Raw genomic sequence first — 16131 nt, 5'->3', positions numbered from 1 at the left:
AGGGGAAAATGCTTGTAGAAGCACTACCCTTATCTGTGCTGAAATATTACAGAAAGTGGGGATCAGCACCTCATTTAATGACTATTTTTGGCAAGCATGGTGAACGTGATGTCAGACAGATACAGGCACTAGGATCACACAGTTCAGTCCAAAGAGCAAACACTGGTAGAATGACATAAGAATCTAAAGTACATGCAAAAAAAAGCCATTGCTGAGAAGCTTGAGTAAATGCAGAGGCCATCTTACAAGTAGCAGTAGCATACACAATGTTAACTCAACTGCTTACCCACTAAGTACACCAAGAACCAGGTTAAGTACGAAAAATGAGCCAAGGATGATAAGACTAACAAAATAGATCCATGGCCATTCACATCCTATTGCATCATTTACCTGTAAAATGTAAGGAAATAAGTTATGATTCAGTCATTCATTAAACAGCAGAGTCCTTTTTGCAGCTGCCAGATCACGTAGGCATCAACACTGAAAGTTTTGTGTCTATACAGTTCTTAAAACCAATTAATTTTTCTTTAGTTTCATTATTCACCCAAATTATATTGCAGATGTGATGCCTTAGAAGAGGAATTAAAATAAGATATTTAGTGCACGAAAATTTTCAGTTCTTTTTATATTTTTGCCGTAAATGTGGACATGAAGAATATATAAACCAGTATGTCTAAATTGATTTTAGTGTTTCTTATTTTTTAGGAAAGCTACAGAAAACTGTTTCTGTTCTAATTAGAAGAAAAAGAAATAGGATTTATTTAAAAAAAAAAAAAAAGAAATCAGGGCAACTCAGGTCTCACCTGCATAAAATAACCTGTGTGTTCATGGCAACTGAATTCAGGACTCTGCCTTCATGATGAAAAAGGTGTATGCTTACCCGCTCAATACACCAAGAACAAGATTTAGTACGAAAAATGACCCAAAGATGACGAGACTGACAAAATACACCCATGGCAATTCAAATCCCATAGCATCATTCATCTGCAAGAAATAAGATGGTCTTATAGAGTAGATCTCTATAGTAATAGGAACTAAGAGTCAGAGAAACAGAATTTAATCATTCAGGTGAGATAGCATTCTCTTCATTCTTTCAGTATTTATAGAAGAGGAACAATACAAGAAAGAAGGCACTGGCCACATTTAATTTGCATTCCTAATACATACTTGAAAAGAAAGTACTGAGTGAACCTAGCATTCAGATCAAAAATACTAACATGTAAACTGAGTATTGCAATAGTTCTGCTCTCTAACACCTAGAAAAGTACATTTTAGACCCCACTAAGTTAACTTATGCTTACTAGGACTATTAGTTCATATATATCTTAGCGACATGAATGATCCTTTGAGAAAAGATGTACTGATATGCACTTCAACAGGAGAAGTAATATGATTTTTATCTGCAAAATGACATTTCAATTTTTTTTCCTGAAATACTACATCTGGATGCATTCAGATATCTTAAAAACATGAACAGAACTTTATGAAAATGAAAAACTGAAATAAAATTTTATAAACTTGCAAAAAAGAGGAAATACCCCAGAAACACTTCTGAATGAAAATTACGTCAAGATCAATGTTAAATGAAGTTTAAAAACTGTTGTGGTGGTTGTTTTTTTTTAAAGGAAGGTTGAAGGTCCCAAACTTCAGGTGTACCGTTTATAGATTACGCAAGTTTTTCTATAAAGACCTTTTCCAGAGCCTAATATTAGTGAGCTCATTACACTATGAGATGGACTCAAAAAAAACTGATCCATGGAAATCTTAAAAGACTTGCTCAAAAGAAAAAAAGATAATTTAAAACACAGGAAAACTGAGTATTTTATGTAATCTGCAGATACAAAAAGACATTTCAATAAGTTACAAACATAAAATCTGATTTTGAACTTCTTGGAAATATTTCTTATGCATTATTTTTTGCATTAGATTCTTCTTCAGATGCTTTTTAGCCATGAGATTCAGGAGACCACAAAAATTCTGTGAGTACTCAAGACTGGATATGGTATTGTAGAACAGTTTACAAGCAAACACTCTTCCTTTTATGTGAATGCTGCCCTGTATCTGTTTGTTGCACCTGAAATTTGTGATCAGGCTTTGAGCTCTATAAAAACTCAGCATTAAAGCCTTTCATTAACACCCCTGCTGAAATAGACACAGTTCCGTATTACACACAGGAACAAAAGCTTTTCAAATGGTATTTCTACTTCCATTTTTTCTCTCTCTTTTAAAAACATATCATAGTTTCAGCTTCTGCAAGGTGATCCACTGCACAGCTAAATGTAAGCACACACATTAAGTCTTTGCAGATTAAGGTCCATAGGCACTTTTCTTCAATGGTGATGTGTTATAATGACATTTTACACTAACTAAATTGAGACTTCCAAAGTAACCAAAAGAAGATTCTTTTACATAACTCCTTCATTTGTCCTTTAAAATAATATAAAAAACTGTGAAGTACATACTTGATTTGGATTTTTTCCTTTTAATTTCAATAAAACTAAGTTTTGGAGAATTTAAAATAGAGAAAGCTCATAGCCATTCAGAAAGGCTGGAACATTGACTTTAATTTTAAAAGATCCCAAGTTCCCATGGTCCAATTCTGCACCATATTCACGTGGAAAATAAGGTCTTTCATAATGCTGCTGTTATACTGACCTACTTAAACTCAATCTCCTGTGCAGTACTTTTAGCAATACTTAATACATTAGGGGCTTATGCTGAGGAGACTGATAGTTTCTTTTTATCTCCCATGCCTGTTTTCCCAAAGCAAGTCCCCTCATTTCAGAACTCTTAACAACAAAGAGAGCTCAGATTAGTAAAATGACCTATTGCCAATACTGGATCTCTGCTCTGTTCCAGTGTGTGCTGCCCTTTGCACCTTCTTTCAGTTGTATGCATCTGGTCTTAAGGTTGAGGAATAAAATGTACTCAGTGATTTTTTTAAATGCATACCTTGTAATTATTTTATTACTTCAGAACTGAGTTGACTTCATAGAAATGATTGATAATACACAGATCGGGCAAAGTGTTTTTTCTAATAATAGCTTGTAAGAGTCAACATTTTGATTAAATTTCACATGCATATGGACGCATTTTGCATCCAATTTAACTATACCATTAGCAAACAGTATTTTGCAAGTCACCAGAGCTCAGAGTGAGGGCATAAATTCATTTGGTGTTGATGTCAACATTTTCCTGCTGTAAATTGTTTTGAAAAACCTGGAAGATGAATATTTTCAATTTCACTTTGAGAAAAAAAAAAGATCCGAGGAGAAGAAAAGAACTCTGGGAATCACTGGAACCCAATCTGATACACTCTTTGTCCTCAGAAAGAGAACATATCCAAGAAGCAAGGCATTGTGCTAGCTTAGTAAACCAGGAGCAAAGCTGAATTACCAAGCTCTGCTTTAAAGGAACACACAACTGCAATTTGCTTCTCCCTAAATCACTTTAATGTGTGTAATATATGAAAAAAAATATCCACCTCATTTATGCAGTTTGATGAGAAGCCCAGTATTTTAGGCTAATCCATCTAGGACTAATGCCCTGCGATGAGAAAGCTTGGAAACTGCAGCTAATCAGCATCAGATGAAACGTCTTTGTTTGGGCAGATGATGAACTAATTTAAAGCATTCCTAACTCAGGAACCCACTGGAACACCTGGCAATAACTCCTAAAATCAACAGCCTGAAACTGCATCTACTCAATAATTTCACCATTTAATTCTAGAGACAATTAAAGTCTATTCAGGTAATGCATCATAATTTCTATCCATGAAGTAATATTTCTGATTGCATTAATACCAGAGATGAAAGCATGTAAGGAAGTCCTTTCCATTTGGAAAACTTGCTCATTTCATACATCTCTTGTGGCATTTTCCATAACTTCCATTTAAAGAAACATTAGAAGAATCAGTTTGTCTTGACTGATGATGGAGGCAGAGCTTGGTTAATACACAAGCACAAAAAAGTTTCCATTCTCACAGATGAGGTATTTGCAATTGAAAGGACTAATACTGATTTCTCACTCAAAAACTAGAAATAAGGAGTTACAAAGACAAATTCCAGACATACTGGAAGTTGCAACTAAGAAATATAAGCAATAAAAGCCCTTAAAATAATGGTAAAATGACAGCAGGAAATCCAGAACCTATAAGATCTCAAATCCTCAGCAAAAAACTTGTGAGACTTACCCTCTGTGGCCCAGAGGCATAACACAACAAAATATGTGCCATATTTAATGGCTCCCGGTGGACTTGTCCCATCTCTTTTTGAATCCATTAAGATTTCAGCATCCGTAACACCTACTGCAAAGACACTTGCCAAGTGTCACTCTCCTTGCCCCTCTTTCTGCCTTTTTCCAGCACTAGACTTAATGTTTTGATTTCAGTTCTAATTAGCTTGTCCATCACATCACCCAGAGGACAGACAAGATAATGGATGCTATGATGGACAGAGTGTTTTTCTTATCACTTAATTCTGTTTCACTATAATGGTAGATGCACTATTATTCCATTAGGTAAGTCTTTAAAAATACTCATTCCACAGAGATGCCACTTTTGGCGTATTCATCCTTTCATGCAGACACTAGAACTACAATCTGAAGCTCTTCCAATCATTTTTGTAAGTGACACAGGAAGAACCTGAAGGCCCCATAACCGGGTCCAGCTTTGGGTGCTACCAGATCTGGAGGCAAGTTACTCTGTGCAAGTCCAATTGGTAGAGATGAAAACTTTCTTTGTATATTTGACTCTCCATCAACATGCATACGCCTGAAAACTCCTGATGAATTATCTTTAGCTGGTGGACAAACTTGGCACAGTCTGAAACTGCCTCATCTGGCATTTGGGGCAAATTATTCTGTTAGCTGTGCTGTAGTTGGAGTCAGCTATCATACCCTGCAGTGTAGCTGTTCGAGGACATCTCTGAAGTGAAATAGGGAGAGCAAGCCAAGTTTATAGCATAGATATAACCATCAGTATTACACAGTGGCAGACAGCACACCCAAATCCAAAACGTTAATTAAGAATCATTAAAATGTCTCACTTTTCCTATCTGCGGTAACTGTAAAATCCCCATCTGCAACTGCATTCAGATCAAAGCCTTACCTTCCTGAAAAGCTGCCACTGGTTTACATAAATTGTAGCAAGTTATTTGTATGTATTGATTAATCTAGCCCTAATTGGGGATAATGATAAAGCAGTGCAATAACACCTCTAATTCTATATTTGTGCTATTACATACATATTCCACTGATGCATGAACCTATTTTGAATTATTTTTCACAATGTTTCTAATTCATTTAGTCTCTTAGCTTCCTTAGTTTTCAATCTTACCTATCTCCTTTTATACCATTCCAATGAACATATAATCAGTGGGTTTACTTACAGCTACCTATCTAAATGTCTAAATGAACCTATCTAAACATCTTAAAAATTAAGACTGACAAACTCAGCCTCTTGAAGGGTGTAAAAATACCTCAGGAATCAGAATTCTGTTAAATTGGACTAATCCTGTTCTCTTTGAAGCATACACTGTAGGTTCACAAACCTCAGATCACAGACTATTTATTCTACTCACATTAGAGCACAGTAGACAGCTTTTCAAAGCCTGCTCACTTCAAAGTTTCTGTTCTGGGATACTTCTGGCTGAAGTGGAGTTAACATAAAGCTGACTTAAAACAGGCTGTGTGTGAAGCATAGCAGCCTCCAGACCAGTTTGTTAAAGCATGCGATTTTATCTTCCATCTTCTCTGGGTTCTGTAGTTAAAGCACAGATTTCTCTGACATCCTCCTGGTTGGACAAACTCAGACACATGCTGAGAAGCTCTGGTGGATGTGAACTCAGAGACCACCACTCTGTTAAGTATCACAGCTGAAGAACAACTGGAAAACCAGAATTCTATGGCCTGGGCATTAAGGCAAACTAAAAAGAAGTGTATCTTCTGGAGAGATGAGAAGTTGTTACAGTACCTGCAGAGCTTCATAATTACTTCACTGCCTCTAAATTTGGCCCCCATCCTCTGCATGTAAACCACAGTTACTGACAATACACACATAGGTGACCCTTCCAAATTAAACTTCAACTTGTAAGACATAGCTTCATTTGTATTAATTTGCTTTCATCTATCTGAATAGAAGGTTCTAATTTCTGTTACTTTCATTTTTTGTTAGCTAGTAAAGTTTATGCTAGGCAGTCACATCATCACATAGAACATTTATGCAGGTGCACATCACCATAACTAAATGATGAGCAGAGCCTCTCTCCATTTTAGTAAGCCAGAGGAGGTTTTCTGTTGGATGACTGGAAGCAAAACCATGACTCCCCCAGGTTTAATAAAATTCATGTTCAAGGTGTAAGAAATCAGCAGTGTTTGATTCCTACACTGGTTGCAGCATGGTAATCTAGGATTAACACAATTCATTAGAGCTTCTATGTATTTATTCCTATTGCCCAGAAACTCCAAATAAGAAATTTCTAAAACTAATTTATTGATTTGGTTTGTTTAATCTAAAGGCTCAAAAGACTTTTTTATTGTTGAAATGAAAGAATTATGTGATGAAGACTCTACTTATTTTTCAATGTTTAGCTGCAAGGTATTAAAAAGCACAGAATATTAACTCCAGTTGCTTTTGGAGGTGGTTACCTTCCTTATTGTCAAATCTGCAATGATAGCTATGTATATTCCATAGAACATGATACTATAATTGCATGTATTTAATATATTCCTGCATGCTGACAGTGCAAAAACAATAGCGTGAATCATCTGGACTGATGGTGTATCATTGTTACCCTACATTATGCAGAGGATGTACAAATGAAAACCTGATACTCAAGGTACATCTGAATTTACCTGCTAAGCTGTTATCCTGGACAGCCTGTGAAGTAAAATGTGTTTTAAATGATCTTTTGCTTCTTGTGGCAAGCGTTATTGATGAACTGAAGCTTCAGCTAGAGGAGTCCTCAGCATTAGAAGTACAGCCTACTTCTAAGCCAGTTTCTATCTATTTTATTTAAACTGTCTGGAGAGAAGTAATATGTTCTTTTGAGTATTTGCAATGTTGTGTGACAAGAAATTAGTTCCATGCTTTGACTGCAGTATAGGTCAGCAGTCAGCTAAGACTGAGATACTTGATATCTTGTCAAAGTAGATCAGGTTCAATGCATGGGAACGATATTTCTCTGTGAGGTAGTTTAAAATCCTGCTCAGGTGGGTTGTGATAAGCTGCTCATTTAAAAATACATATATGATCATCCCTTCTAATACTAATTCAAACTTGTTAGTATGCATATTCCCTGGCTTGGTAGCTCTGTTTGTAGGTCTAAATTTGATCACTTCATTTTCTCTCTTTCTGAGGTTTCTATTTTACTGGTAATTTAAGTATCAACTCTTTGCAATCTAAAATTGGCTGATTCTGGAAAAAACAAGTAGTCCAAATCATTATCTAAAAGTGTGGGGGGGGAAAGGAGGGGAGAAAGGAAGTGTTAAACTAGATTTTAGCTTGAAATTGGATTCAAATGATTAATGGGCAATTTAAAAAAAAATCCTGCCTGTTATGCCTGGCTCTTAGGTACAATTTATGCAGCGTATTAATACTGCCATCCAAAATTCCTACTATTCTTTCTCCAGCTGGATATCATGTGTTAAATTTCTGGCTATGTAGTCATCAAGTGCCGGGAGCACTGTGCAGCCAGCACATCAGTGTCTTTGGGGATGTACTGCCTTGTTTCACTGAAGAGTCTCCCTTAGATGACCTGTGAGTGGTGTTGAACAGCGCTAAGCTATCCTTAGTAAATGAAAGACAAATAAAAGGGAGAAATAAAGATTTTGTAAGATTTTTCTAGCATGTTCACTCACAATTTTTAACATTGTTCGCTGAACATTCGCAGCTGATGTACAGAAGGACAAAAAGCTATTAAGCATCCTTTGACTTCTTAGGCTAAGCTGAAATTTGTTGCTGACCAGTATTGTTGGGATGCAATAACACGCCTTCCATTTCTGCAGCTGTAACGTGACGAAATAACTTATATCAACCTACGTCTTTGTTTTCTAATGTTATATTAGCTTATGCAATTCAAAGTTCTTGAGTATCATTACTTATTTGACTGTTGGTCATATAAAAAGATTTTGTTTATTTATTTTAAAGATTACTTTTCAGCACTCTGATGACAGTTTTCATATTTTAAATGCACTTTGAAACTTTTTTAATGGTCTAATAATATATTTTGTGCATCAGCCAAGCATTTCTTTTGTGAGATATATTTATGAAATACTTGGTTGTTTCCAGGAAAAATCTTTGATTGTACACCAGTTGGTTTCAAGTACATCATATCCCCTTAAAATACTTCTTAGTAGGTTCTCCTCTACGATTCTTGAGCTAGGAGCACAATAAGAAGGGACTTGATGAGAAGATTGCCTGAGCTCCTGATCATCTGATTGGCATTCAGAAAAATCAATAGACTGTTCTATTACTGTAATTATTTTCTCTTGCATGCGTAGGTTTGTGGAAATTGTAGTCATTCTTTCAGATTCTCATCCAGTTAGAAAGCAGGCATATTCGGTTTTCCACATTTTAAGTTGTCCTGCACTACTGGAAAGCTAGTGAGGAAATCACAGCTCTTTTACTTCGTTATAGACATATCTGATCTAGTGCTTCATCTAGCAGTTGGCAACCCTGCCCATGCAGGGGGTTGAAACTAGATGGCCTTTAAGGTTTCTTCCAACACAAACCATTCTATGATTTTATGATTAAAATAAATGTTGATGCTTTTTTTTCTACCTTAAGACACATTATTCATAGTTACATTAATGCAATGGCTGGATAGACACTTGCACACTCAACGCATGCATAAGTGCAGTGCAACCTAAACAGAATGCATTACTGAAACGATTGGTTTTCTTCAAGTGTTCTAATATACTCAAAGCTCAATTGCTGAAGAATGAAACAGGTTTCTAAGTGCACAATTCTTTTTGTTATAAAAGCAGAATAATTATGAATGAAGTATTATTTGATGCTTCTATCAAACAGTAGTAAAGGATACAGTTTTAGAAGTTGACGTGTTGGTAGAGGATATATTAAAAATATTCTGACATTCTTTAAACCTTGTGAAAGTTTTAGATATGTTTTAGATTGCTTAGACATTCAGTTAATGAACTGCATATTTTAAACATGAAACCTAGTGAAAAGGTTCATCTTCTAAAATATCAGTACTTGTACTGAAGGATAAAAAAAATAAAAAACTGTAAGTCATCGTGTAGTATAATTCAGCAGTTTCAGCTTGAGTGGTACCCAGGTCACTCTGCCAATAACAAGGACTGTACTGGGATCCAAGGCTACCACTGTAAGCCTTCATCTGGAGGTACTGAGCAAACAGACAGGACTCTGGTCGGGAGTAAACACACTCCTGATATAAATGGAAGAGATGTACAGATGTGCAGCCACAAAGACATTACACAATTTGGGAACACATGTGCTGCAGTGGCTGGTGTGACAAGGACACTATCCCTTAGCCTCTACAGTTCAGTCCAGTATTCAGTATTAAAGAGTTGCATTTTCAGTGGATGAAATAGGTAACGTATGCTACTCAGTGGGTTACATATAAGCTAGAGAAAACTAAGTGGTCATGGAAAAACACTAAAAATAATCGGACATGTAGGAATCGGGTACAAACTGGTGAGCAGCAGGATGTCCAGGTGAGTCACCAGGAAGGGAAAAGTGCCAGCAGTAGAAGAATCGAGCCTTCAATCTATAATAAATGTGTATTATAAAAAAACACTACTGATGCTTGGGGAATTTTTAGGGAGAGTTTACTGTTGTTAACCAGGTGAAAACAAGCTGTGCTAGTGAGCGTTACTGGAAGCTGTAATTTTCAGCTGTCATTCTTGCTAGCAGAAAGCCACATAACGTGATGTAAAGTATTGCACATTTTTCACCCACTCAGCTTACACCTGCTAGCAAGATAATTCTACATAGTCAATTTTACAGCTCACACAGTGAACAAGTGGAAATCAGCATTTATGTGCAATTTCTAATATTTGTGGGTTTGTTTTTACTGTGTTTGTTTTCAAGAAAAATCATTTTGTTTGGCTTTCATCTACCAATTTCTAAGCAAAGGTTAACTCACAAACCCACACATCTGTAATTGTTTCCTTAGATTCTTTGGATGTTTTTATCACAACCTAGTGTACTCCTGTTCTCAATTTGTGATTAAAACAAAATATTTTTGAATGTTTAATTAGCAATAGCTAAATCTATCTCAGGTTAATCAAGGGCAAGTGTAAAACACGTAAAATGTCATTTCTTCTGTCCTCAGCAAGTAATTTCAGCTTGACAACGGGCAATTCGCTGGTATACAAAGAATCTAGAGCTATAATTAAATCATATAAAAATGTCAGTTAAAATGAATTCCAAAGCCATTTGAATATCTGGTTTTGAACATACTTTACTAGGTCAATACATTTCTTTGTTCTGTTACTAACAACCCCAGTATCATTATTAAAAAAATTAAAACTGACATCTGTGAACCTGTCAATAACTTTGGCTTTGGGAAGCCATTTTAGAGAAACAAATAAAATATCACGTGCAGTTCTGAAGTTTTTGAATTTTGAATTTTCTTATGCATTGCGTTTTGAAAACATCTGACCATGACAATTTTCACGGCACCCTCTTTTAATGGTTTTCCTTTTAGGGCTGCAGATTTCTTAGAATGCATCTAATCAATTAACTTCTTAATTCTAAGGGGGAAAAATGTTTAATATTAAGCCATTCAGGTTAAATTATTTCTGTTCCTTTTGTAAAAGTCATAGGCTGGATATGTTAACTCCCTGAAAGCTTTATCATTGATTTTCATTGTAAAAACTTGAGACAGTTAAAATAATTGCCAGGTACTAAAATGTGGGCACAATTCTGCCTTGAAAAGTGTCGAATGTGCATTTTTTTCTGGACAATCATGGCAAACCTCCTGTTTCAGGAGGGATAAAAATACCTCTCATCACCATAATACAAATCATATAAAATATATACTAACTGTGCAGTAATGCATTCTCTGAGAAAATTTAGAAGAGTTGGAAAGCAAAACTCAAAAGGGATAAACCTACACCATGACAAACAATGAACTAGCCCATGTGTAGCTCTGAATCATTGTCAGTCTCTTTACTACTGAAGGTTTGCATGCTTACAGCCAATTCTTCATCTCTGACAACCAACAGTGGAAGCAGAGATTCCTATTTTGCCAACTAATTCATTTTTGAATCCAAAAATAATGCCATCTTATCATCTTAATTATTTTTAACAGTGACACTATCCTAAAAACATATTCATATGTTCTAGTATCACAAATTTTATTCTGAGACTACACAGACAGGTGTTATATTATTTAGCAGCAGCATATTTCACCTCGATTTGCATCAAATGACTACTTAAAGTGTCCATTCACTGAGTAATGCTACATCTTTAATTGCATTCTGTACTCCACAGAAGATTCAGTATTAGCAAATAACTCCACTTGGCCAAACTTAAAAGCAACCCAAACTGTGAGCTGCTGTGAACACCGTAACATAGAACATAGCTCCACAAAGACATGCTCGAACATAGCTCATCTGTTTTCAACAGCTTTCTAATATTGATCCTTACTAGCAATCAAATCTCTTCTTTTGTAAAAAAAAATCTCAGAATTCAAACTGTTAAAGTTGCCATAAGATCCTAATTACTGCAAAGACTTACTGCTGAGTAGCAAGTAGTACAGAATATTCTCAACGATTTTCAGCACCTGCAATAGGCAGGCTCTGTCTTGGGCTTTCTGAATGACTTTGTACAAGTCACTCATGCCAAATATTTAGGTCCTTAAGAAGTCACAGGACATAACGTTCTTTGATTGGAATAGGGTAAGGCAGAGAAACACCTTCCTGAATATTTAAGTAACCGTATTCATTTAAAAATCTGTGTTCTTTTTCTCCATTCTCATCTGCAAAATTAGGACAAAGAGTATCTCGTTTCCAGCCTGTGTCCAGCTGTTTATGTTCTAAGACTGAGAAGGTTTGTTATTTAATGCTGGAGTAGCATTTAAAGGTGGGGCCTTACATAGCCATAGTTTTGAATGCCTTTTGCTGCTTCTTTGGTGACAATGTCAGGCTCACAACTGTTGTGACTTGGTTTTTTTTTTGGAATGTTTAACAAGTGGTTTACAGTCCCCAAGGCAAGCAGTGACAGCTGAGAGCTTGTTTTGGTCTAATTTATGTTAATATTGCAAAATATTTTGCAGAAATACTGCGGAAAGATTGCTCCTAAACTTAATCAGAAAAGACATGTTTAAAAACTGTATGCTTGCATGAAAAAAAGGTGTTAGTCCACAGGACAGAAATGTGGTTTTATATTTATCCAAATGAAACAGACAAAAACAAAAACAAAAAAATAAAACCCAAAGAATAAATGTATTGCTAAAATGCCTTCCTAGCCTAAGCAAGCCAAAAAGGTACTGTGACTGGAAGAAGCTAAGCAGTTAGCTCCTCTTCTATTAAAACTCACCAAGATTTCTTACTTACAGTATTGTAAAACAGTTTATTTCTCATTTGAACATTGAAGTTTGTTTAAAAGTAAGAAAAGTTCAATGAATTCTGAAGTTACTTACCCAGTATAACACATCAGTCCATCCTTCCATGGTTATACACTGGAATACAGTCAACATTGCAAATGCAAAATTATCGAAGTTTGTTATGCCTCCATTCGGTCCAACCCAACCACCCTTACATTCAGTGCCATTCATGACACACTGACGTCCATTCCCTGAGAATGCACAAGGTGCTGGATCTTCTTCAACTAGTATATCTGAAAATTGACCAAAAAATTCTGAATTTTCATCCCTCAAACGTTCGTGAGTTAATTCTTCTATATGAAGAAATATCAAACCTATTGGATGGTAAATCTAGATATCAACCTGAGAAATACTGAGAAAGGGGACTCACGTGAGCTCTAGAGCTGTTTGTCTCTCTGACACCTGGGCCCTACAACCTTAAAATATTTTAATCAAAACTGAGCATATAAAAGAGCTCAAGTAATTAAGCAATGGGAAGAAAAAAAAAAGCATGTTTAGAGTTGTAATAATGCAACACATCTTTTCAGAAACTCCCCATACTAATGTTTTTTTTCCTCTTCACTTCATACTGAAGTACGTACCACGAAGGAAATAGGCAAAGACTCATTGCTTTGTGTAACCTACTTCATTTCTTAGGTGAAAGAAACATACCTTTAGCCATCACGTAGTTCTACCTCACTATAACATTTCACTTCTTCAAAATTCTCCCATAAGAAACACTTCCGTTGCATCATTCACATAGGTGGAGGAACACTGTTTTTTTATTATTATTCATCTTAGAACTCCATTTCTTGTCATACCACCAAAAGTACTGAACGAGAGACACTGCCAAATTGTAATCTCAAGAGAGTATATCTTACTAGTTATGGGACATCCAGAAAAACTATTGAGTTGTCCCTTGTGGATAGCAACCCTTAATATTTTTAGTACTGACATTGCAGTTGGACGTTTCAGACATGAAAAGCTGTTCAGAACATGTTCTGGTCTCTGTTTTTCATGTTGGTGCTGGTGTTAGTACCAGTTTCCTTGATTGTTTTTAAATAGAATATACTTTTCCTAAAATTACAAGCCACTGAAACCTAGGGTTACAACAGTCTTAGTGCTTTTAGTAAGCAGTTTCATGACTTACCTGAATCAATAAGAAAACAAGATTTGTGCATTTTTCCAATAAAAAGTTCCAATCCTATAATAGCATAGATTATGATTACAAACAATACCAAAAGGGCAATATGGAGCAGGGGAACCATGGCTTTTATAATGGAGTTCAGGACAACTTGTAAACCTAAAAGAAAAGAAGATACAAGATATGAACTAAGTTTCTAGGTTCTTGTCTTACCAAAACGTCTATAATTACACATTACTAGAAATTTATGATGCACACATGCAGAGAGTATCCGTTTAAAAACATTTTTACTGCCCACAACCATATAATATGCTTCATAGGAGAATAAAGCTTTTTGTCAAAGCCTAATTATTTCCTCTGTTAATAAACATTATGCCACAGAAGACAACGTGTGAAATGTGTCACAAGAATTTACAGTTGGATTTTTTTTAGAAATGAAATGAAAGCCACAGTGTGTGGCTGCAGCTCATTTTATAGGACCTTTAAGAAGTCCTATGCTACAATTACGAATTGCTAAATATATACCAACACAATCATTTGTATGTAAGAGACTATGACATAATAAACATGACCACCAGAAAGAGTTGAGTTGTAAGCCATGAACCTCTTACTCAGCCCAAATAACTTCAGTAATTAATAACGCATGAAAAGAAAATAGGAAGGATTGTCATAAAATTCAATTGCTTTCTTTAAATAATATTGCTCTACTTTTCAAGGCTCCTAATTTATCTGGTAGCTTTATTGACATAAACAGAAGGCATTCATGTGCATTGGAGGGGGCAGGAAATATGAAATGTGTAATGTGCTTTGGCATACACTTGCCAAAATGTAAACTATTTTAGGATCACCTACATTTTCAGATGTGTAGGATTTAGAATTTAAAAAATCTGAATTTTAATTTCTGGTTTATTTGCAATTAAACATGTAATTCAATTTTATATAAAGCTTCTGAAAAGGAAGTGTATTCACTCATCTGTTTATTGAGCTGTGTAAGAAGATCACACACTGAATGAATTCACAATCCTCTGTTCAAATTGAAATAGCATATCATTCATCTTGAATCTCACTTTATATAAACAACCAGATAACAAAAATCAACTTCACATTAACTCATTTATGCTAGTGTCTGGAACATGAAAGTTAAACAGTCAGATCAGTTACAATATTTATTTCAATAGAATTAAATAGAAAAGAGCTTACTGGGCACTCCTGATACAAGCCGGAGAGGTCGCAATACACGAAAGGCTCTTAGGGCTTTGACATCAAAGCCACCAGGTTTGCCACCTGAGTGGCTGCCACCTTCTGTTTCTTTGGTTAATTGTTCCAATATTACACTAAATAATCTAGAAAATGAGATGAAGGATAAGGTCATCACCATCCATTTGCCATGCAATCAAAGGTATTAGGAAATTACTTAACTGCACATAACTCTGCAAAGCCATCCAGATTTCAAAGTGAGAGGAATATTGACGTATTAAATCATGACAGGAAGAGTTATGAATTGCAAGTGCTAATCCCTTCTGAGAGTGACGATCACAGTCTCCAATAAATTAGCATCCTCCTTGTACACACCTCTTGGCTATTTTTAAATAAATGAAGATAAATTAAGTTACTTTGCCATTTCTCCTTGTTCAAACATTTTAACTGTGAGGTTTGGAGAAGCAGTCTTCTCTTTAAAATATGAAATAGATAATCACAAGAAACCATCTGTTTTAATTTTAGCGAAATATGTGAACTGCAAGTGACTTCAATATGCTAAATACAGTCAGTAAAAGCTGAATATATTTAAAAAAAATCATTTGAGTCCAAAATTTAATAACACCAAAAAGATTTGTTTCTTATTCATAATAACTTTGAGTATAAAAATATTCCCAGATGACTCATTTGTTACATTGTATTTTTTCATTGCAGAAATGAGCTAGTAATTCATTAGAAGAGTTTGGAAGACAAGGTTTTATTTTTCCCTCCCACTTCCAGCAGAAATTCAAAGTGATGCAAGTGTTTGAAATGTAAAGTAAACTTAGGCTTATTTTAGTTTGGACCTGAATTTTAGATGCATTGTATTCTAGACAAGCAAGTGTGGACCATGAAAACCATAATAATCCTTTGCACAGAGTCTGTAGACCAATATTTGCAACACTACACTTCTCCTGAAAAGATTATCACGTCAATGTCCTTGCAGTCTTGAAATATTTCACATTTGTAAAGGACTCCTGAAATGTGTAGGTTTTTGGCTTCAGCAAAATAAGTTTTCACAACTCTGGTTCACAGCGCTGTAGGATAGCTGCTATAAATCATGTAATGCCCAAAGTAGAATCTTGAAAGACTTTCTCCTCCCCCAGTCAGCAATCAAACTGTATCAGTCAATTCCCATTCCTATTCTGCTTCATTCTCCTCCAGAACAAAAGCCAGACACAA

At 35.4% G+C, this 16131-nt stretch overlaps 1 protein-coding gene across 6 annotated transcripts in view; it reads right to left on the bottom strand.

Moving 5' to 3' along the window:
- CACNA1D (calcium voltage-gated channel subunit alpha1 D) overlaps positions 1-16131 on the bottom strand; it is a 168918-nt gene that overhangs the window by 87560 nt on the left and 65227 nt on the right. For 4 of the 6 annotated variants that reach the window (XM_021409351.1, XM_021409349.1, XM_021409352.1 and 1 more), the window contains exons 5-8: positions 14914-15056; positions 13720-13872; positions 12627-12823; positions 287-390 (exon numbers count right to left, since the gene is read on the bottom strand). In XM_021409351.1, coding sequence (XP_021265026.1) covers positions 287-390; positions 12627-12823; positions 13720-13872; positions 14914-15056 — 597 coding nt within the window. Of the gene's footprint in view, positions 1-286; positions 391-880; positions 985-12626; positions 12824-13719; positions 13873-14913; positions 15057-16131 lie in introns of all 6 variants that reach the window. The other 2 variants (XM_021409350.1, XM_021409355.1) reach the window with 1 other exon arrangement.

Source organism: Numida meleagris, chromosome 11, assembly GCF_002078875.1.
Source record: "Numida meleagris isolate 19003 breed g44 Domestic line chromosome 11, NumMel1.0, whole genome shotgun sequence".
Classification (NCBI taxonomy): Eukaryota; Metazoa; Chordata; class Aves; order Galliformes; family Numididae; genus Numida; species Numida meleagris.
Note: the sequence above shows the minus strand (reverse complement) of the source record. Positions and strands in the feature narration are given on the sequence as shown.